The sequence below is a fragment of the Protopterus annectens genome, chromosome 9.part0 (genome assembly GCF_019279795.1).
Source record: "Protopterus annectens isolate FY-2018-M chromosome 9.part0, PAN1.0, whole genome shotgun sequence".
Classification (NCBI taxonomy): domain Eukaryota; kingdom Metazoa; phylum Chordata; order Ceratodontiformes; family Protopteridae; genus Protopterus; species Protopterus annectens.
In genome coordinates this window covers 416,574,831-416,597,187 of record NC_056743.1, presented here as the reverse complement: position 1 = coordinate 416,597,187, position 22,357 = coordinate 416,574,831, and the positions used below count along the sequence as shown (strand labels likewise).

General features: G+C 39.6%; 1 protein-coding gene across 1 annotated transcript in view; it reads left to right on the top strand.

The window, feature by feature from the left end:
• Positions 1–22,357, top strand: part of DOK2 (docking protein 2) — an 816,359-nt gene that overhangs the window by 321,081 nt on the left and 472,921 nt on the right. Inside the window, exon 3 of the mRNA XM_044082956.1 lies at positions 327–426. Within this exon, the coding sequence (XP_043938891.1) occupies positions 327–426 (100 nt within the window). The remainder of the gene's footprint in view (positions 1–326; positions 427–22,357) is intronic.

The following is a 22,357-nucleotide window of genomic DNA, read 5'->3' as shown; positions in this document are numbered from 1 at the left end:
TACGAGTGCTAATGTTCCAACTTTCTGCTGTAGGAGGCAATGAGTACTGTATTCAACAGCCCACATTCTAGGGAAAAATACAAATAAACTTGTACAGTCTCTTTGTTATTTAGTTGTAACTCAAACAAGTAAGAGTCTCAGCTCAATTAGTCTATAGTTTCATTCCATCCAAGGTTTTCAGTTCTGTAAGTAAAAAGAGACTTCACTTGATGACCTGCTAATTGTACTTGGTGATTACTGTTCTGTATGCATTTGCTGGCCTATTACTGTACTTACTAAAGCCATGGTCTGTATTCTGACTGTTGTTTTGTTCTTTCAATAAACAGAAAAACAGAAGCCTAGATGCAGGGAATGACAATCTCTCACAATCCAAATCTTCAAAAGTCAGTATGGAAGAAAATTCACTGTACAGCACTCGTGAACAAGGTAGGATATCATTTAAAGGATAATTACTGCATGGCAAAGCTGACAAAGACTCCATTTTCAGAGAGATTATGAAGCTGTATACACTTAAAGTCCAAGGTGAAATGTATACTATACATACTAGCCTAACATAAGAGTTGCAGTCCACAGGAGTGAACACAGGGTTTAGGAATTTGCCCTTTCCCTGCTACTGTCCAATCTCAGAGTTGGTGTGTGTGTGTGTGTGTGTGTGTGTGTGTGTGTGTGTGTGTGTGTGTGTGTGTGTGTGTGTGTGTATATACGTGTGTGTATATAAATATATACATATATATATATATATATATATATATATATATAGGTCCACTTTGTAATTTTGAAATACTGAAATCTTGAAATTCAGTATTTCAAAACCACAAAGCCGATAACCCAATCCCAACTCACAAGCTCTAAAACACACAACCGCAAAATTCAAAATCCCATAACTATGCTACACATGCAGCACACACAAACATACACAAGCCTCCCCCCACAATCAAAGTCATCTAAACTACATATAAGCAGGGGGGCAAGCCCCCTGCACCCTCCATGTAGGCGGCTGCGCCCCCAACATCCCCCAAACTTATATATTCTAAGTCAGAGATCGCACAAACAGAAACACAAATGGAACTCACACACACATCTCACAGTCCCTCAAACACACACATAACAGTCACAACACACACTTACACAGACTAAACCCCTAACCAACATATTTACACATACAAACTTAACAAAATTAAACCCAAACATACACACACCGTACCGCTGGAAGCAGAAATTCAAAACATCCGCGCTTCTGTATTTTGAATTTCGTGCTTCTGCCAGTTTCGAAAATGTGAGTCTGCGGCTTTGTAAGTTAGAAATACTGAATTTCGAGATTTCAGCATTTTGAAATTACAAAGTGGACCCATATACATAAATACATACATATATATATATATATATATATATATATATATATATATATATATTTATTTGCAGGGAGATGAGGGATGCAAGGGGGCTTGTCTCCACTGCAAAAAATATTCGTTTTGCTTCTTTTTGTGTTATAATTTGATCATTTTAGATTTGCTCTGAAACGATTGCTGTTTACCACCTCAGAAGCAAAAGGATCAAACAGTACTTCCATGTCCAAGAGAGAATTTTAAATTTCAGTTTTAACAGCTTAATTGAGAATGAAACCAAGCAAATCCTTTCATGACTGTGACAGAAGCAGCAGCCCTTGAAGCGGTGTCAGCAGCATCATAAGAACACCTTAAAGCATGCTTAATTACATGAGAAGCATGTCATGACTGACACAGAAGCAGCAGCCCTTGAGGCAGTATCAGCAGCATCCTAAGAACACTTTAAGGCATGTTTAATTACATGAGAAGCAGGTTATGACTGACACAGAAGCAGCTGCCCTTGAGGCAGTGTCAGCAGCATCCTAAGAACACCTTAAAGCATGCTTAATTACATGAGAAGCATGTCATGACTGACACAGAAGCATCCTAAGAACACCTTAAGGCATGTTTAATTACATGAGAAGCAGGTTATGACTGACACAGAAGCAGCTGCCCTTGAGGCAGTGTCAGCAGCATCCTAAGAACACCTTAAGGCATGTTTACTAACACGATAAGCATGTCATGACTGACACAGAAGCATCAGCCCTTGAGGCAGTATAAGCAGCATCATAAGAACACCTTAAGGCATGTTTAATTACATGAGAAGCAGGTTATGACTGACACAGAAGCAGCAGTCCTTGAGGCAGTATCAGCAGCATCCTAAGACCACCTTAAGGCATGTTTAATAACATGAGAAGCATGTCATGACTGGCACAGAAGCAGCAGCCCTTGAGGCAGTATCAGCAGCATCATAAGAACACCTTAAGGCATGTTCAATTACATAAGAAGCATGTCATGACTGACACAGAAGCAGCAGCCCTTGAGGCAGTATCAGCAGCATCATAAGAACACCTTAAGGCATGTTTAATAACATGAGAAGCAGGTCATGACTGACACAGAAGCAGCAGCCCTTGAGGCAGTATCAGTATCATAAGAACACCTAAAGGCATGTTTAATTACATGAGAAGCATGTCATGACTGACACAGAAGCAGCAACCCTTGAGGCATGTTTAATTATATGAGAAGCATGTCATGACTGACACAGAAGCAGCAGCCCTTGAGGCAGTATCAGCAGCATCATAAGAACAACTTAAGGCATGTTTAATTACATGAGAAGCATGTCATGACTGACACAGAAGCAGCAGCCTTTGAGGCAGTATCAGCATCACAAGAACACCTTAAGGCATGTTTAATTACATGAAAAGCAGACAGTATAGAGACATTCAAAACATTTCACACCTCATACATGGGAATGTTTTCAATTAAAATTTTCATGATCTCAAAAGACAGAAGTAAAACTTTTAACTGCATAAGTATGATAGTTTGAAATTCTGAATTTAAAGTGGAATAAGAATAAACTCTTCCCAAATTTGTCAAAAGCTTTAGCATCTTTGTCACAAGAAATAGGATTAGTATTAGTGATTTGTTTTTCAGAAGCAATTTTGTATCGGGAAATCACTGCAGGGTCTACTATAGCATTAGCAAACAAGTATTTATAACATCATAGGTAAATACTAGGCTAGCTGTCCTTGCAGGCCATTTTAAACCTAGGCAATTTCCCTTTTGGTGCTTGAACTAACCTACTCCATTTGGTTAGATGTTGGTCTCAGCCCATCCCATGGTTGATAATTATATACCACAGATAATTTCAGGGCACCCATGGATGGGATAAAGCATTTAGGATCCACCTCTGTCCATTAGTAGTAAGAGGGCAGTCCTGGGGTACACATTTTGTTCCAATCTGCGATAACCTTTCATACTTCCTAGGGGCAGGAAGTTGACTATCTGGTAAACTACGAGAAAAACATTTTCTAAAGCAGATAAAACAGAAGGGACAGCTATAAACTTAGGAATATCCAACTAACAAATCAAAATATATTTGCTGGGCAAAAGAAATTTAATTTGGATTCCACTAAAAAACTTTAATAGGTTCATAGGTTCATAGGTTGATACTAATCTATCTGCCCTAGGGCATTTATAAGCCTAGCCAGAGTGTGTTTGGCTTTCCCACCCTTTTAGATTAGTTGACTGTGCCTCTGTATAGTAGATCACAGAAGATAGCCCTTTTGAGGTTAGTTTACTGTGCCTCTGTCTAGTAGGGACACAGACAGAAGAGATCCCAGGGGTAAGTCAAGATTTCTCTTGAAGAGGGTCATTGAGGGACTCTGCCTAACATGGATTGGGATTTTTTTCCAGAGTGAGGGGAGCCTCTGGGATATGAATCTGTCCCTCCAGCATGTCCTATTTATTTCTGTGCTGAGGTTTAAGTCCCTGGAGTGTGTAGCTCTAAGGGATTTGGATTTCTTGAGGTGGAGCATGTCCATTAACTCTGGGTTGGACATGGCTTTACATGTCAGGCACAGATCGCCTCTGAGTAGGTGGTAAGCAACTGAATAGAGCTGGAGTTTCTTTTGCCTAACTGCGTAGGGCATCTGCTTGAGTCCCTTGATCCTCTTGGTGAGGTACTTTTGCGGTCTTTCCAGTTGCTGCAGGTGTCGGGTAAGGTACATCCCAAATGGGGCATTGTATTCAATTATGGGCCTGATGAGTGATGAGTAGAGGGGCACAATGACCTCTCTTGATCTAGATGTGAACCCTTTCGTGATAAGGTGGCCTATATAGAAGGTCTTTCTAACCACTTTGGCAACGTGATTGTCAAAGGAGAGATTGCTATCTACTTGGGTCCCCAAATCCCTAATTACTTCTTCCGTACTTAATGGATTACCACCTATGTGGTAATTTGTGGGCACTTTGTTTTTCCCAAAGGGGATGACTATGCACTTTTTGGCAATTAGCTTTAGGCCATGGCTCTGGCACCAGTTATCCGTCTCTGTGAGACTCTTTTGGAGGATGCTTGTTTCAGTCGGCGAGTCGATTATGGCACCCATTTTGCAGTCATCTGCGAACTTGGTCAGCCATAGTCCTCCCATGTTAGCCTGTACCTCAGAGAAATATATACCGAACAAGAGAGGTCCCAGGACTGAGCCTTGTGGGATGCCACTTGCAACTGGTTTAGAGTCTGACATGGCACCTGCAATTCTGACCATGTGGGTTCTATCCCTGAGCCAGTTTGCAACCCATCTTGTGACATAGGGGTTGATATTTAAGCTGGTGAGCTAATTTATGATGCCCGAGTGGGGTATTGTGTCGAAGGCTTCAGCAAGGTCCAGGTAGGCTGTGTGGACTACCTTTCCTTCATCTATGGCATTGGTGACTGTTTCAAAGACGTCGACCAGGTTCAAGAGGCAAGATCTGCCCTTAACAAAGCCGAATTGGGTAGGATCCAGTGTTTGGAGGTTCCCAATGTCTTTGTTTATGAGTTTCATAATGATACGCTCCATAGCTTTGCAGACCAGGCTAGTCAGGCTTATAGGGTGATAGTTTCCGGGGTCCGTTGTGGCACCACCTTTGTGGAGTGGGACCACTGTTGCTGTACGCCATTCCTTGGGTACATATCCTGTAGTAAGGCTGAGATTGAACAGTGACTTTATGTGAGGGTTCAGTTCTTCTTGGAGTTCGTGTAAGACGCAGCCCGGGACACTGTCCGGTCCCATTGATGCCGTGTTTTTTGCTTTGGAGAAGGCAGCTCTTACCTGTGCATCTGTGATGTCAGGGAGGCTACACTCTGTTGGGATAGACATTTGCTCTTTTGGGGGGGAAGGGGGGGAGAAGTTTGCACTGAACCTGTCTGCCAGGATGTTGGCAACGTCTGTGGGTTCAGTGTATTTTTTGTAATTTTGAACTAACTCAGAGCATATCTGGGAGTTGCCACCCAGGTTCCTGACATAACTAAAGAAGGCCTTGTGATTATCTTTAGCATCTTGTGCAATTTTTCTTTCGAAGCTGGCCTTAGATGATTTTATGAGGGCTCATAGTTTCTTGCTAGTACTGATCAGAGATGCCTTCCCTTTTTGGGATTTTGCTCTATCATGTAGTAGCTTCCTCCTTCTGTTGTATAGCTTATTTATGGCTGGGGTCCACCAGACAGGTCTCCTGCCTTTGGAGGAATGAGTCTTGGTTTTATTTGGAATAGCATGATCCATGCATTCCTGTAGGTGTCCATAGAAAGCGTTTGTAAAGGATTCTGCGGTTTGGGCCGTATTTTCCACTGGACCGAGGGCTTTGAAGGATTCCACCTCAGTTTTGAGAAGTGTGAAGTTTGCTTTTGAGAAGTTCTTCACCGTGGTTTCCTTGGCTGGGGGTGGGGACAGGATGTGGATGTCCAGTGAGATTAATTTATGGTAGATCTTACCAATGAGGGGTATATGTCTGGTATGGAACACAGAGTCCCCATGTTGGTGATGATCAGGTCCAATATGTTTTCCCCTCTTGTGGGAGTGGTGACCAGTTGTTCCATAGCATTTGAGTTTATAAATTCTAGGAACCGTTGGGCAAGGGTGTTGGGGCTTGAGTAGTGCTCCTAGTCTATGTTTGGGTAGTTGAAGACACCCAATATAATGGTGTTTGGAGAAACCTTCATATTCTCCAGTGTTCTCAGTAAAGCCGAGTGGGGTTCCTGAGTTTGGGAGGGTGGTCTGTAGCAGGCTACAAACTGAAAGGCAGTTTTGCCCACTGTTAGTTGCAAATGGATGGTCTCCGATGCTTCATGCAGTGCCACTAACCTGGAGGTGTGGGTATCTTTGATGAATATGGATACTCCCCCTCCTTTTGTGGTTCGGTCCGAGTTTTGGGGCCAAAAAGCATGGTATGAGGTATAACCTGGTAGTGCTGGGGTGCTCTCGGGAGCCTTGAACCAGGTTTCTGTTACTGCACAGATATCGATATTCTCCATACTGAGGAGAGCCTCGAGTGTGTGCATCTTGAGGTTTAGACTTCTGGCATTGAGCAGCATTATCCTTAGTTTCTTTTTCTTTGTGTTGTCTATGGAGGTGGGTTTGTCTTTTGAGCCTTGCCTAAAAAAGGCACTATGGGGGTGACAAGAGCCTTAGCCAGTATTCGAAAGCCCAGGGGTGACAGGTGCAAGCCGTCCCTAGCGAAGCAACGTGGCTTGTCGAGCATATCATCCCAGGCTGACAGACACTGGATCCCCTTTGAATGACACCAATACTTTAGCCAATTGTTAAAATTGATCATTTTGTCTTTATACTGTGGCATCATTCTTGGTGAGGGTAAGATGCTACTCAAGGTCAGGGTCATACCGGCCTGGGCTACATGATCAGAGAGGTCCTCTATGTCTCTTTTCATGTAGTCCAGGGAGGTACGTCTCAGGTCAGTCACACCAGCATGGACAATGACGGAGTCATATTTGTACTTGCTTTGGAGTGACCTGAGTGTTTGTTATGTAGCGGATCCTGGCACCCGACAGGCAGCTTACAGTGACCTTCTCCTTGTTCAGCCTGGTGAGTAGGACGTCAGTGTGTCTGACAATAGAGTCACCTATTACAAGTGTATTGGGTGTGTTGTTTAGCCTTAAGGGCTGTGACTGTGTGGCACACTGACTTTGTGAACTATGTGATATGTGGGTATTGTTGTGGGGTAGCGGTTGCTTGGATGTCTACTTTGGAGGTCTCTGCTGCTTGGGCAGATTTTTATTTAGAGCCTCCGAGTATGTTTTTGTGTGTTTATGTGTTTGGTTTTCTATTACGATAGGTCTATGTGAGACTGGATTTGTGGTGTGTGTGGTTACCTTCTCCTCCTGACTGACTGCGCCAGTATTGGGTTGAGAGAGAGCTCAGCCTTCAGTTTGGCTATATAGTTGCATCTCTCACATATATTTGAGCTTGTTGGGAGGAGGAGAGGGTGGTCTGTGTACATAAGGCAGTTGTAACATTGCCTCAAGATTCCCAGATTCACCAGCTGGACTGGAGAGTAAACCTGAAACTGACTTTTGGACATGCCAGAATAGTATAAGGAACTACTTTTTGACTGATCAAAAAGGACCAATAGGGAGTCAAGTACTTAAAGGGAGTATAAGAGGGTGTAGTGCTTTAGTTTATTAGTGCGTACTTATAAGATTACTTATACGAGCAACTGCAGGGCTTTAGAATGAAAATAGAGTGCTTACTTTGAGATTTAGAACAGTTCTAAGGGAAAAAGTGAAGAGCAGAGTTTGTGGAGTTGGGAATAGTTTAAACCCGTTTAAGCGGCGCGGCCCGATGCTGCGCTATACGCAAAATCATGCAAAACCGCACAAATTCGGGTTCTAAAGCAGGGAAACTGAAAGAGATAGGAATTGACCCAGAGCGGCCAATAAGCTACTAGTTTCAGGGCTGAGACTACTCCTCCAGGGACAGATAGGCTGCTCAAAGCTCCCCACTCTCACTGGTGAACAGAGAAGCTTCCTCCTATCCAAGTAAGGATATGGGCAACACAGGAAACTATACCACAGTCCGGAATTCAGCAAAACCTGAAATCTGGACTAATCTAGTTCAGCAAAGGTGGGAAAAGAGAATATTTTTTTTGTTTTTTTCAGGAAACAGCAGAAAAACACACAGAAAACACTGCAAATGCTATAAACAGGCTAGCGCACTTTAGTGTGTAGCCTACAACAGTTACACAATACAAAAACAACTTAAATTGATATAAAACAAGTACAAAAACTGTAAAAAGCAGAAGGCAAATGCAATTTAAACTTTTTAAAGCACAGATCAGTTAGAAATTCACTTTCTAGGCAGGAAAAGGCAGTCGGAGCAAAAAAACAGAGAAAAAAAATACTTAAATCTGGAAAAGTCTCCCTTGGGTCTCTCTGTTGCCTGTATCACTCTGCAGGACACCACGAGGAGCTGTGCTGAGTTGTATACTGGTGCAAAACTGCGCAAATGTGGGTTTTAAAGCAGGGAAACTGAAAGAGATAGGAATTGACCCAAAACGGCCAATAAGCTACTAGTTTCAGGGCTGAGACCACTCCTCCAGGGACAGATAGGCTGCTCAAAGCTCCCACTCTCACTGGTGAACAGAGAAGCTTCCTCCTATCCAAGTAAGGATATGGGCAACACAGGAAACTATACCACAGTCCGGAATTCAACAAAACCTGAAATCTGGACTAATCTAGTTCAGCAAAGGTGGGAAAAGAGAATATATATTTTTTTGTTTTTTCAGGAAACAGCAGAAAAACACACAGAAAATACTGTAAATGCTATAAAAAGGCTAGCGCACTTTAGTGTGTAGCCTACAACAGTTATACAATACAAAAACGAGGGACAATAGAAACAGAAATTAACTCCCTAGCAAGAATATCTCTCAACAGTCCAGATTTTTGCCTCATATTTTGGTCTGTTTCACATAAAATTAATGGTATTATGACAAACCACTGAGAATTGTAGTCACTTAATAATAACAAATATTTAAGTTTTGGACATCATATCCTTTAGCAAATGTTATTCTAGCAACTTTCTAAGTCTATAAGAGTAATATTTAAAATCTGCCTCTATTTATGAGCCTTTGTTCCCCCTTCCCCCATTATTTTAGGCTTTGCCCAGATTTCTGGTGCTAACAGGTTGAGAGGTATGCTACCAAGTCCAAGCAAATGTTAACTGCTCATAGAAATAGAAACAGGAAAAAACAAGTTATTTTCTTTTTTTCCTGTGAAAATCCATATAAAAAGAACAACCCAGTCCAGGCATACTATCCTGAGACTCCAGGACCCTTTGCCAGCTTCCAGTACTTACACCAACTCCTTCCTCCAAGAGTTCTTCTCCCTTGCCCATGGAGGACAACCCTGCAGCCACAGAATATGTGTCTATCCGTCAGTCCTTAGGGCTGGAGGAAACTGTTCAGTGGTGTGAGGAACCAAAGTCAGCCACTGCAGTCAGTTTTTAGCAGCTGAGGCACAGCTGGGAACAGTCTGACACCCAAAGATTCCCTGAAAACTTTTTTCTTCTTGTAGACAGGTAAAGAAAAAACTGAAGAGACCGCTCACTGCTCCATAGGTTCGGTCAAGAAGAAGACACTGAAAACATGTAGCAGAGCCTGAGGGTAAGCGTTATAGCATCAAAAGATGGTTAGGAGGTAAAAAAAAATACTGACAGTTCCCAAAAGCAGAATTTCCTGCTCCTAACACATAAAATCAACAAAATATTTAGGAAACATTGTTCAAAATAGATTTTTACACAAGTTGGTCACACAAACATTCACACAAAAAATAATCCTTTGACAAGTAGTGACAGTCCAAATACAAATACATTTCCTAGCCAAAAAAGACCCCACTAATTTCACACGAAAAACAAAACAAAAACTCCCACAAGTTTTACTCAGAAATATAATATTATGGAAGGTTCCCCAATGGGGAACTTATCTGCCCAGTTGTGAAGGATTATTACCTGACTGACAGTTCACTGAAGCTCGCCAAAGTAGCACACTTATGCAGTTACACATGAAGGCTCTGAATGTTTTGGCAGTTTGTCTTTTTAGATGGAGTACTGCTCAAATTCCTGACTTTTAGATCATGTGGAAAGTGCAATTAAACTTTGAAAAGCTGGCCTTTTGGTGGGGGATGGGACCCAAATGAATTAGGCAACTGCAGTGATCTAATGCTGAACAACTAGAGATCACATCCAGCTTATAATATCTTGCAAACAATACTCAGTAATGCCCACATAGCTGCAGCATAAATATCATCCATGACTGTTTTCATGAAGATGTCCTGTGAAGTAGCCCTGACACTCACTGAATATACTCTGAATTTTAAAGCCAGTGGTTTGTTTTGCATTTCATAACAGAACAGGATGCAATGTTTGAGCCATTCAGATTTTGTTTAGAAACGTTAGAATCTATAATTCTTGGTAAACAGGAGACAAGCAGTTGAGACTTTTCTGATTGCTTTGCATTTATCAACATAGAATCAGAGTTTAATAATCCAAAACCAGATAGTGATGCAGGCAAATGTATCCTTCAGCAACAAAATGAAAGTACAAAAAGTAAAAAGAAGGCTCCAGACCATGACACATAAAATCTTAAAATCTTTAATGAACAGAGATCAGAGTTGCCTCTGTATGTCCATGCAGTCCAACATACATTTATCCCTGTTTGAGTAATTTGGGGGAAAATGGCAAAATTAATAGACTGATTCAAATGTGTTACTGTCACAACCTTATGCATAAAGGACTGATGTGTTTATGAAAGACCAGATAAGGTGGAAGCATTGATAATTCTTACAGCTCTGAAACCCTTTTAGCTGGTATCACATCAACCGGTAAAACATTTTCCAAGAAACAAATCTCACCTCTGCAGTAGCCACAGGTGTAAATGGAATCTTGGTCAGATTTTCAGGTATTAAATAAAGGTCCCACTGTAGAACTGGTCCTTTCAAGGTAGTACAAACAAGGAAAACACCCTTAAGAAAAGTTTTACATACTTTAATAGATGCAAGGGATAATGATCCTGACCCTTGATGAAAGTTACAAATGGCAGCTAAATGTATATTAACTTAAACACATCTCAATCCCGAATCAAAAATGTGAGTTAAGTAATCCAAACTTGCAGTGACCAGAGAAATGAAAGCACCAAAACCCTGCACTGTAATCTATATAAAAAATTAGTTCATCTACATTTGTACATCTTTCTCATATTTGGCTTCTGGGCTGAAGGAAGGATCCGGATCACCCTATATGGATAAGTGGGGGTCCCTGGCCATTAGTGCAACTTGAGAAACCGTGCAATCAGCCAGATAAATAATGGGTCTGAGTTAGTCCTGCTGGAGGGGCAAAAGATTACGGACCTGGATTGCTATAGACAGGTCTGTCTAAGAGGTGATGCTACATCAAATGGAACCATATGCGATAAGGTCAAAATGGGGCTATGGGAATGATTTTTGTCTTTATTTGTGCTGGTTTTCTCCAGAAACTTTGGAATAAGGGGAAATGGGGGCACCATAAAAAAGACTCACAGGCCACGTCTACATGACTGCATCCTTGGAACAATTCCCTGTGTGAGAAATAAGTCCAGCAGGAAAATGATTGTCTGTGGGACCTGGGTATTCAAGATCCTATGCAGAGGAGGAAAAATGTCCACGAATAAAATACCCTAGGGAAGCCAAGAATAAATGGATGACCAGGTAGGCTGCCTTAATAAAGGTACGGTGGGATGTCGGTGAAGAAGCTGGGCTACCGGTAAAGCCTTGAGAAAGGCTGTGCATACCTGAGTGCTTGTGGTTGAAGGCTGAGTAAAGCCTTAGAAAGGCTTCATATACAGGTCGTAGTTCTGGCTGGTCAGGTCGCCTGGTGAGAGGAACCGCTAGTGTGGCAGCTAGAAATCAAAGATGAAACACACAGAAAAAACAGGCAAAACAACATAAATGTGGCTCGGCTAAGGATCTCTGCTCGCCGTGGTGGCAAAAAATCAATGTAGTCGAAGTTCAGATTCTAGAAGGTCGTACTTTATTGAAGTAAAAAGTACCAGAAGTACAATCACCATCGAAGCATAGCTCCTCAATGGAAAGAGTGATCCTGAGGACTTCCTTTTATAAGAGTACCTGGGGGTGTGTCAGTGGGAGCCAATCATGTGTGGGTGAAAAAACCTTTATTGTGATTGGGCACGACAACTTGACATTACACCTTACAATCTGATAGGTTAGATACCCTGAGCCAGCTCATACGTGGTTAGTAGAATCACTCTAAACCTACAATAGTGAAGTTCAGAGATTAGCTAAAATTAGCCAAAAAAATGTAGTTAACTAAAAATAGTCTTGCTGGAAAAAAAATCAACCCTTGATGGTAAAATACATTGTTAGGCTACACTTTTCGAAATCCTCGTCAGGATGGTGGATGACCTAAAAGAGCATAATAAACAAAGCCGAGCGTACTAGAGAAATAGCAACAACATGTATGTAAAATAACATGCATGTAAATAAGAAACAGGCTAGAAACCAAAAAATAAGAACCAGGCTAGATATCCAAAAAATAAGATACAGAAACTAAAAAGAGAAACAAAATAGTGAAAAATTCTTAAATAATGGATATCAATAGAAACTAATGTATTAAGATATGGAACTGATAGAAGGCTGTTAAATAAAAAAAAAATCTTAAAATGGCACTGATAATTAACAGTTCCATATCTTAATACATTAGTTTCTACTGATATCCATTGTTTAAGAATTTTTCACTATTTTGTTTCTCTTTTTAGTTTTTAGTTTCTGTATCTTAATTTTTGGATATCTAGCCTGGTTCTTATTTTTTGGTCTTATTTTTTGGTTTCTAGCCTGTTTCTTATTTTACATACATGTTATTTTACATACATGTTGTTGCTATTTCGCTATTTCTCTAGTACGCTCGGCTTTGCTTATTATGCTCTTTTAGGTCATCCACCATCCTGATGAAGATTTCGAAATGTGTAGCTTAACAATGTATTTTACCAGCAAGGGTACCCATAGGCTGGAAGTGCTGGCCTGAAGGTCTGAGAAATATATCCCAAATAGGAGAGGGACGAATACTAATCCCTGTGGTACACCACTAGTAACTCTTTCACTTTCAGAAGTGGCACCTGCGACTCTAACCACATAGGTTCTGTCAGAAAATCAGTTAGCTATCCATCGCACAATATAAGCATTTATATTCAATTTTAAGAGTCTGTCAATAATGTCTGCCTGATGACGTCAAAAGCCTTAGCCACTTTTAGATATGCTGTATGCACTGCATAACCACTATTCACTGTTTTAGTTACTTTTTCAACAAAATTTGTGAGTTTAAAGAAACAAGTTCTTCCTTTGACAAAGTCAACTTGATAAGGGTACAGCTGTAAGAGATTTTCAATTTCTAGCTTAATGAGATCTGAGGGTAATGAGATTAATGGTTCTGTGTTTACTCTGGTCTGTGGCTGGGCCACCATTGTGAATGGCATTATAAGGGCTGTTTTATAGGTTTCAGGAATGTGACCAGTGAAGAGGATATAATCAAAGAAGTTAACTTGAGATTCAGATAAGCCATATTAAGCACTCATAATCAGGCAACCTGGTATGTTATCAGGGACCATGGTTGAGTTAGCCTTAGATTTTTAGAGAGCTTAGAGAACTTGTTCCATAGTGATTATAGGGGCTGGAAATGTTTGCCCAAAGAAAGGTTAGACTTGTTAATCCACCATGCTAAACGATCCTTATACTGAAAGCTGACAGGATCAGATAACTGATTCCATTTCACTCTGAGGGTCTACTGTAATACCCTTATGCAGAACCCATCTAAGAGGACCCTATAAATCAATGCTGCCATGAACCCCAATAATCTGAGACATAGAGCTGCTGTCACTGCTTTGCTATGCGGAACTTGTTGAACTGTGGATTTGATAATTTAGACGTCACTGCTGAGGAAGAAAAAACATGACAAGAGAAGGCATCCATTCCACATCTGATGAATGCAATAGATAGTGGTCATCAGTTGGGACCTTGCAGTGTTCACTAATCCTTAGTGACTTCAAAAGAACTAGAAGATAGTTTATTGTAGTTATAAGAGGTTCTGTCACAAGAACTACCAGGATGCAGTCACCTAGTGGAAAATCGCTGTTCCCCTGCAGTCTGAAATGCACTGCTACCATGGCCATACATTTTGTGAAAACCATGAGACTGAGGTTCGACTGACTGGAAGGAGATGAATCTAGTAATAACTAGTGCCAAGTCAGAAGGAAAGGAACAGTCTGTTCTCCTGCAAACAGTTAAGCATCCTGTAGGTTCAAAGAACACATACAGGCCTTATTTTACAAATACATCAATATGAATTGCAGGGGTCTATATTACAGGAATGAAAACTGACATGAGCGAATACGGCTTGAGCGACGCATAGTGAGCGAAAGTCTGTAATATCAAAACACACAAACAAAACAGCTAACACACGAAAGTTCTTAGAAACTGATTTATGCAGGGGCAAACCCCCCTGCACCCCCCCCCCCCACTACTTAAATATACCAACTCCGAGATCGCACTCTATTGAAGTAAAGGGAAGAATTCCCTATGGCAATCTCCGTTCACTTTTTCGATATTTGCGACATTTGCTCACTATGTGTCGCTCAACCGGCATTCGCTCATGTCAGTTTTTGTTTGAGTAATATAGACCCAAATTGCAGTGTGTCCATTCAAAACAGCTGTTTTGGAATGAGCCAGAGGCTCTGAGGTTTTTTTAATACTAAAAAGAATCTGGAGAAAAGGTCACACTCTTGGTGATCTTGTGGAAACTCCTTGATGGTTATTTTATGTTTCTAACAAATTTTAAATCTCTGTCTTTGTTGCAGCTTTACCATTTTGCTGAGAGGGAGATAATACAAAAGGACAACCTGGGCAACTGGAAGTCCTCCTCGAGTGCAAGATCAAATCTGGAGGGGTTATTCTAGGCCCAGTCTTCTTCTTTTGCCATAATCATTTCCAGGTCTTTCCTGAACTTGGGGTCATCTGGGGGGATGGGAAGGATGGTTCTTGATTCTCATCAAAGTCCAGGTTAGAAGATTCTGGAGACAAATACATTCCACATCTTTGCATGGTCCAAATCTACAATAATGGAACATCTGGACCTGATGCATGAAACAGAAGCTGGATGAGTTGAACCACCAGCCGATGTTCTGCAGCCAGAGATGTTACACGATAGATCTAGACTTAGACAAAATCTTAACAATATACATCCCTGGAAGAAGAGTAGCTACACTTGATTTTTGTATCTAAATGGGAGAAACATCTTGGTAAGTGGGGGCTGACCTCTTGGGGGAGGGCTACAGGCTAGGAGAAGTAACTGGAAGAGAGGACTCCCTGACTGGATGAGCAGGAGTAACTTTCAATTTTTCCAGCCCTAAGAAAGCCTTCCTATCCTTTACAGTGGAAGGTTTAAATGATATGCAGAAGGAGCAAACCAGCAAAATAGGTATTATCAAAACACTCTAGACACTTTGCATGCCTGAGGTAGGATCTTAGCCCCACACTTAGAGAGCTTAAACTCTTTTTTTTTTAAATCTATCATATACATAATATTAACAATAGCCAGGGCAAGACATCAAAATAATTATCCTCATTTTTCACAGGAAGAAATGGCAACAACTGCACAATTACTGAACAACAAACTGTAATTCTGGCAAAAAATAAGTGGCAGAATGAAATGACAATGAAATTGCCACAGCTTACTCAATTCAGACTACTGCATGGCTAATACAATAATCGATACTTACGTATTATCGCAACCACATTTTTGCGGTCACAAAATTCAGAAACTTCAAGTGAAACAGGTGCATGTACAAGTCAGAATTGATCTTCCAAGTGTTTTCTACTGTGACATTACAGTGGTTAAGTATCAGGGGCACACTAAGCTGTACACATACACCAATAGTGTCTATCAGCAGTTACACACACTGGAATCCTAAACGCTGTAGCACTGATGCGATTACCTGTCCTCACAAGCAGCTTTGAAGCCATTATTCTTTCCGTTCGAAAAGAAACAAATGCCGCTATTTACTGACATGCTGACAGTAACACTCAGTGATGACTCGAAAACTACACAACTGCAACTTGCAGGGAATAATGTAAAAATATGATGCAGAAATCTGGACACTGGAGAGGTATCAGTATGGCCAAGTGCATTCAAGATAATGCAGACACACACGTTTACAAAAAAAGGCCGGTAAACATGTAATCCATGAACAGTTCCTCATTGTAAAGTCATTCACCCCTTCTTCTCTGAGTTTTCCTATTACTAAATCACATGTGTGAATTCTGACCAACACAATACAGGGACATATTTTAAAGCATGATCTTTTACCCCTTTTACAAACTGGAGAAATCGATTCTTACAGATTCCATTTGTCAGTAAGATAGCACCCTTTACAATTCACCTATGAGGTTGTAATGCACGCAAATCTGGAAGACAACTTTATGATTGCTTTCTCCTGATTAAGCTAATCGAAACTTTTCCCGTTAGCACTAAGGGCTTTGATCAACATCACGCACTGTTTCATGGCCTCATTTCACTTGAAGTAGGCGACTTTCGCAACCACGAAAATGTAGTTGCGATAATACGTAAGTACCCAATAATCTAAGTCATTTTCCTTGTAACAGAAATAAAATGGGACAAACAAAATGAGGGTAGAGAAAAAAATGGAGGTAAGAAATTTTAAAATCCTATAACAATAGCAAAATGACCTGTTTTCTGGAGATCAAGCAAAAATACACCCACACACACATGCATATACACCTACACTTACGGATAAGGAATGTAGATAGTGAAGAAAATGAAACCAAACAGCGGTAAAATAATAATAGCCCTCAGACATTCTAGTGAAGAGAACTCTTATTTGGGTGAAGATATGTGAAGAATGAGTCTTCCAGCCTAAAGAACATGGGAAAGGAGAGGAGTTTAAAAGGCTGAGAAAAGTTATCATAGCCAGGCACACAAAATATTTCCTAGCATTTGTCCTGTAGGGTAATGACCACAATACCAGTCATGTAAACCCCACATTAAGAGTGACCAAATGTCATGACTAAAAGCCAGTCCCTGGAGGAATAAGTCAGAGCTCTTACTACCGAATTGAGCATGCTATCCCCTGTGCTTTGTCTCTTCCCAGCACCTCTAGTGCCATATCTTTCCATGTCACTGATCTCTTGGTGCAGATGACCCCTTTCCTACCTATTCCTGTTTCCTATAGCAGTAGACTGCTCGCTCTGTGAATGTCCTAAAAATGTGGGTGCATTTTTTGTATTAATCACAGTCTGAAAAATCTTATTGTGATGAAAGCTCTTAATACTTTAATTGTAGCATTTTTCTTTAGTTATTACAGCTTTTTAACATTTTTTTAAAGCTAACCATGTGTTATTAGGCAAGTTGTATTCTGTTCAATCTTTTAATAAAATTTGAAAGCTTGTCAGGTCAGATTTACATTCAGAGTTAGGTGTAAATAACATGATTTTAGTTTTTATTATAGCAAAACAAAACTGATTTTTATAACTAGTTTTTTGATGTACTGAAGCTATTTTGAAGCTGATCTGCATCTGTTGTAATATTTTTGGCTGAAAAGAGAATCATTAACATGTTGCATTATTTTTGCAGAATATTAAGCTCATAACTTTAAGAAATGTTGCTAGCATGTTGCATTATTTTTGCAGAATATTAAGCTCATAACTTTAAGAAATGTTGCTAGCATGTTGCATTATTTTTGCAGAATCTTAAGGTCACAACTGTAAGATATGTTGCTAATAAGGGGAGAAGTACAAGGCCCCAAGAGACACCCGTCATAAATGATTGTGGTAAACAATAATACTATTGAGCAGCTTTTTAGCCTTGATAATAAAATATTGTTAACACTGTAAAATGACATTGATAGCTCAAGGACACCCGAGTAAACAACATTAACTGATCTGGACTTCCTTCTGATGTAGGCATTACAATCCAGTACATATCTAGGCTATGTGTCTAACTTGGAAACTATGCTGGTAGATGGACAGTAGACCATGCCTGCAGTAAGGCATAAGTGGGGAATGTATGGGACTGATATTACCATATGGCCACGGGTGCTATGAGTCACGTGTCTAAAGGGTAAATCCCTTACAATCTATGGGTGTGCAGAATATCTGCAAGATGCACGTTCCAAACAGTAATATAGTATTAATGCATTCACAAAAATGGGCATTTGTATTATTTTTGGGGTAGTTTGAATTTTCTGTTTAGCAGTTTATGCATGATAATTATATGTTTGGGGATGTATTTTAATGTAAAATACTGCCAATGCCCATTAGAACTAATTGGTTGCTGTGCCAAATTATACTTTTTTTAAAAGTGCGGAACGTTGATATGAAATTTTTGGAGTAGTCATTTTAGGGACCTGTCTCTCAAACTGCTGTGTTACTGTACAATTCCATATCTGAATGTTATCTAGCAGTCATTTTTATAAACTGCATTTTGTATCGAGTTGAACCAGTTTAGTGTTAAAGTTCAGGTGATGCTGGCCCACAAATGGTATGCCAAAAATCAAAGCTCAAAATATTATGGCTTGGCAAAGCTGTAGGCATTTGTTGAAAACACTGTTTAAAATGCTTGTTTTCTTTTTATCAGTTTTAATTTCTAGCTTATTGGTGTGCAGGTTTATAACTTCAACTAAATGGAAGTTTTAAGGTAGTCATTTTAGGTATCCTCCTGCCAAGCTTTTGTATTCAATTGTGCCACTCCATTTGTAGACATCATCAGTCATTTTAGTAAATCATACTTCGAATATCGCTTGTACAACTTTAGTACTATAGTTCAGGTGGAGGTGGTCCATAGATTGTTGAAAATATGAGATCAAAGTGTTAAGTTTTGGCAGTTTTCACATTCATTATTTAAAAAAATGTTGCTCACTTTAACCATCTGATTGTCGTGCAGGATTATAACTTTTAACTATATCAAATTTTGGTATGAAAAATTTTGAGTGGACATTTTACAGTTTAATTTGTAAATTTTACATTACAGTCATTTTCAAAAAATGTAGAATATGATAGTGCATGTGATGGTGGTAAATAGTCAGTGTATTGAAAATATGAACTCAGAATATTATGTTTTGACAGAGATATCAGCACGTGTTCAAAACAGCTTAAAAAGCTCTTCATTTTTTATTAGCTTTCCAGTGGAACCAAAGTGTTTAAAGTTTTCAGGTTGCAGTTTTTTATTTATTTATTTATCTTTGTCTACCAGAAAAGTCTGACTGGATAAAACCCTTCTTCATAGGAAGCCCAGGGAGAAAAGCTCCACATTTAAAACCAGTTTTTATATATATATATATATATATATATATATATATATATATATATATATATATATAAATACACTTACATGATATCACAAGGACTGCAAAACATAGGTAAGTACACATGCATGAGAGGAAAAAGCTCTACAATAGCTTACATACACATCATTTAGAAACACAGCAGTGCACACAGCTGACAAAGGTATATACCATGTTGATCATTCATTAGAAAGAGCCACATGCTTATGTATAGCACATAGAGATATAACACTGCAGAAGATATTGTAATATTTCTACCAATTAAAATAATAAAAAAGAGGTAGCTTAACTGAGGAAATGTTAGACAGCGGGAAAGATGGTTGGTAAGGTAGTGCAGTGTGATAAGTTAGCAGTACAGCCACGATGAATGCATTGTAACATTTAAGACTGAGAAGTAGTCAGGGAAGTGGGAGTGACAGAGGCTACTTGGATTGTTATAAGGAGTATTATTTTTTGACAGATAACGAGAGAGTGTGGTGAAGGTGTGACAGGGGGACAGTGAGACAGTGGTTGAATTATTTACAGAGAAGAAGAGATTGAGTCTTGCACTTTTTTATTTCTAGATAGTCTTTTCCACGGCTTTTTAAAGATATTTTCTACTTTTTCTCTGCAAGTTAAGATATGTGAACTGACTGCAGAATCTTCTTCCACTGCAGGTCAGAGTTACTGGTGAGAGGAAAGAATGTCTGACAGTGAGTAAGATTTTGAATTGTGTAAGAGAAAAAGGGATCTCTGACTGAATGTCTAACTCTAGGTGGCCTGCATTAGTTTTCATTGTATATGAAATCCATTTGATGCACAGGGAACTAGCAATCTGGTTACTGATGTTAACATTTAATTATGAAGCGACATTTGAATATACAAATGGGAGTGTAGATTCTCTTTTCATGTTACTTCTCCTGCACTGAACTGATGTACTATACAAACGCAGGATAGTAAGTCCTATACGCATGCTCAGTACAGCAGTAAACAGGGAAGAACGTGGAGGAAGACAACAGCACCATTATACAAATAAATTATTTAATAAAGGTAAGCAATTTCTTTCTTAAATAATGTCATTGTATAATAGCAATAATTCACTCCTGTTTGTGGGTATATGAGGATTTACTCACAGTTGGCTTTGTTTAATCACGCAGGCTTCATCCCTGGGATCAAACCACAGCAACTGTGGGTAAATCCTGATATACCCACACCCAGTCGTGGAGTACTGCTTAAACACAACTTACTAGTTTACAGTTTCAGAACTGTAGGAGTGGCTGCATGTGTTTGTGTGAGTGCGTGTGTTTATCCTGATTCTGGTCCTTGAACTAGATTTTGTGTTTTATACTGTTGGTATTGACTTTGTAGAGTTTCTCTACAAGACTGGAATTCTATTTCCTGTAAACATGGTTTATGCAAACTAAAAACATTTTTAAGTGGGCGTGCCCTTGTTGAAGGTTGGGCGTCGAGCTGGTACCTCGGCGTTTCGTAAAAATCTACTGCCAATCATTAGCGGACCGGAGTTCCGCTGTTGCGACCCCTTACCGGGAAAAGCTGAAACACAAACAACAACAACAACAACATGCACTGATATTGTTAGGTATCTAATACATTATAGTTGCGTGCATAATTTTTCATCATAATTACTCAGATTTATTCATCATGTTTCACTAATGAAAACAGAAAACAAAGTTTCACAGAGATCATATTCATTGTGTTAATTGTGTCTGCTGCCTATAGCCTCTTAAGATTTGTAGACCAGAAATAACTAACAGGGCCTTTTTTTGGTATGGTTAGAAATAAAAAAAAGTGACACAATCACCCAATATTTATTTAAACAGGGCAGGGTAAACACATCAGGTTGCAACAGTCTGGATACTGTATCATAATTTACTTGGGGAATCTATTATTCTAAGTGCTTTCTATTACTGAAGGTTGGTACAAAATTTTTCTCATTTGCCTATGAATACAGGTGTTGAGTAAGTTTCCAAGTTAGGATAATTGTGAGTTATTTTTAACTGCATGGTTCCAGATCCTTGGAAAATATATTAGGTTTCTTGCACTTTGGAATACTCATCTGCACCAAGATATAGCACCTTAACTGCACTGGTTTGAGCAGGTCTGTGTGGGTTTGCACTTGGTATCACTAGTTCCTTATCCAGTACCACCAGCTCTGGACTATCTGAAGTCACCTTACAATAGCAACTGTCCACATCAAATAACAGGAAACTCATACCATATTATACCGTCAGTACGCCATCTAGCAGGGTCTTCTCATCAGTATGCCATCTAGCAGGGTCATCTCGTCAGTACGCCATCTAGCAGGGTCTTCTTGTCAGTACGCCATCTAGCAGGGTCTTCTCGTCAGTATGCCATCTAGCAGGGTCTTCTTTTGTTCCAATGCTTACTGAGTACTGAGGTAAGAACTGAACAGGCATTACAAGAGCTCTATTTTTCAGACATTATTTCTTCCTCCAGCGTAAATATGTTGAACAGCTCAAGGCAAACAAAAAATCACCCCATATATGTAATGTGATGCAGTCTCTATAAATATTTTGTACTCACCTTTGTAAGTATTGTAAGATGTGAATACTCGTGGTACACTTCCTTTTCCCTGTGGCATTTGCACAAATTAAGTCACTGACCTTGCAGCACATCACCTCACTGTCAGTCTTACTTTTATTTTGGGTAGAAACACAAATGTTGCACGATGTCAGAAGTAGCAAATAGGAAAATAGTGCAGAAAAGGAGCTGCTACAACCTGCAAATCTTTTTCTGCAAGTTAATATATCAGTAAACGTGAAACTGGATTGAAAAGTTTAGTTTGTTCCTGTCAGGATGAGTAGCTGAGAAACCTTAGACCATACGGCACTCACTTTTCTCCAAATAAAATTGTGTATTGTCAAAGTTTTGAGAAGCAGAGAACAATAACATTGCAGTGATAAAACTTTTTTTTCCAAATAAAAATGCTTTATTTTTGATAATAGAAACAGTTAAGGTATACACAAAATATTGGATATGACATTTGTAAAAGCATGTGGAAATACAATAGCATCCATACATAAACAAAGACAGAAACAAACTTCTCAAACTATCAACAATAAAAACTATATGCAATATCTACAAGCCTGTTACCCTTTGACATGAGAGAGCATGAATGGAAC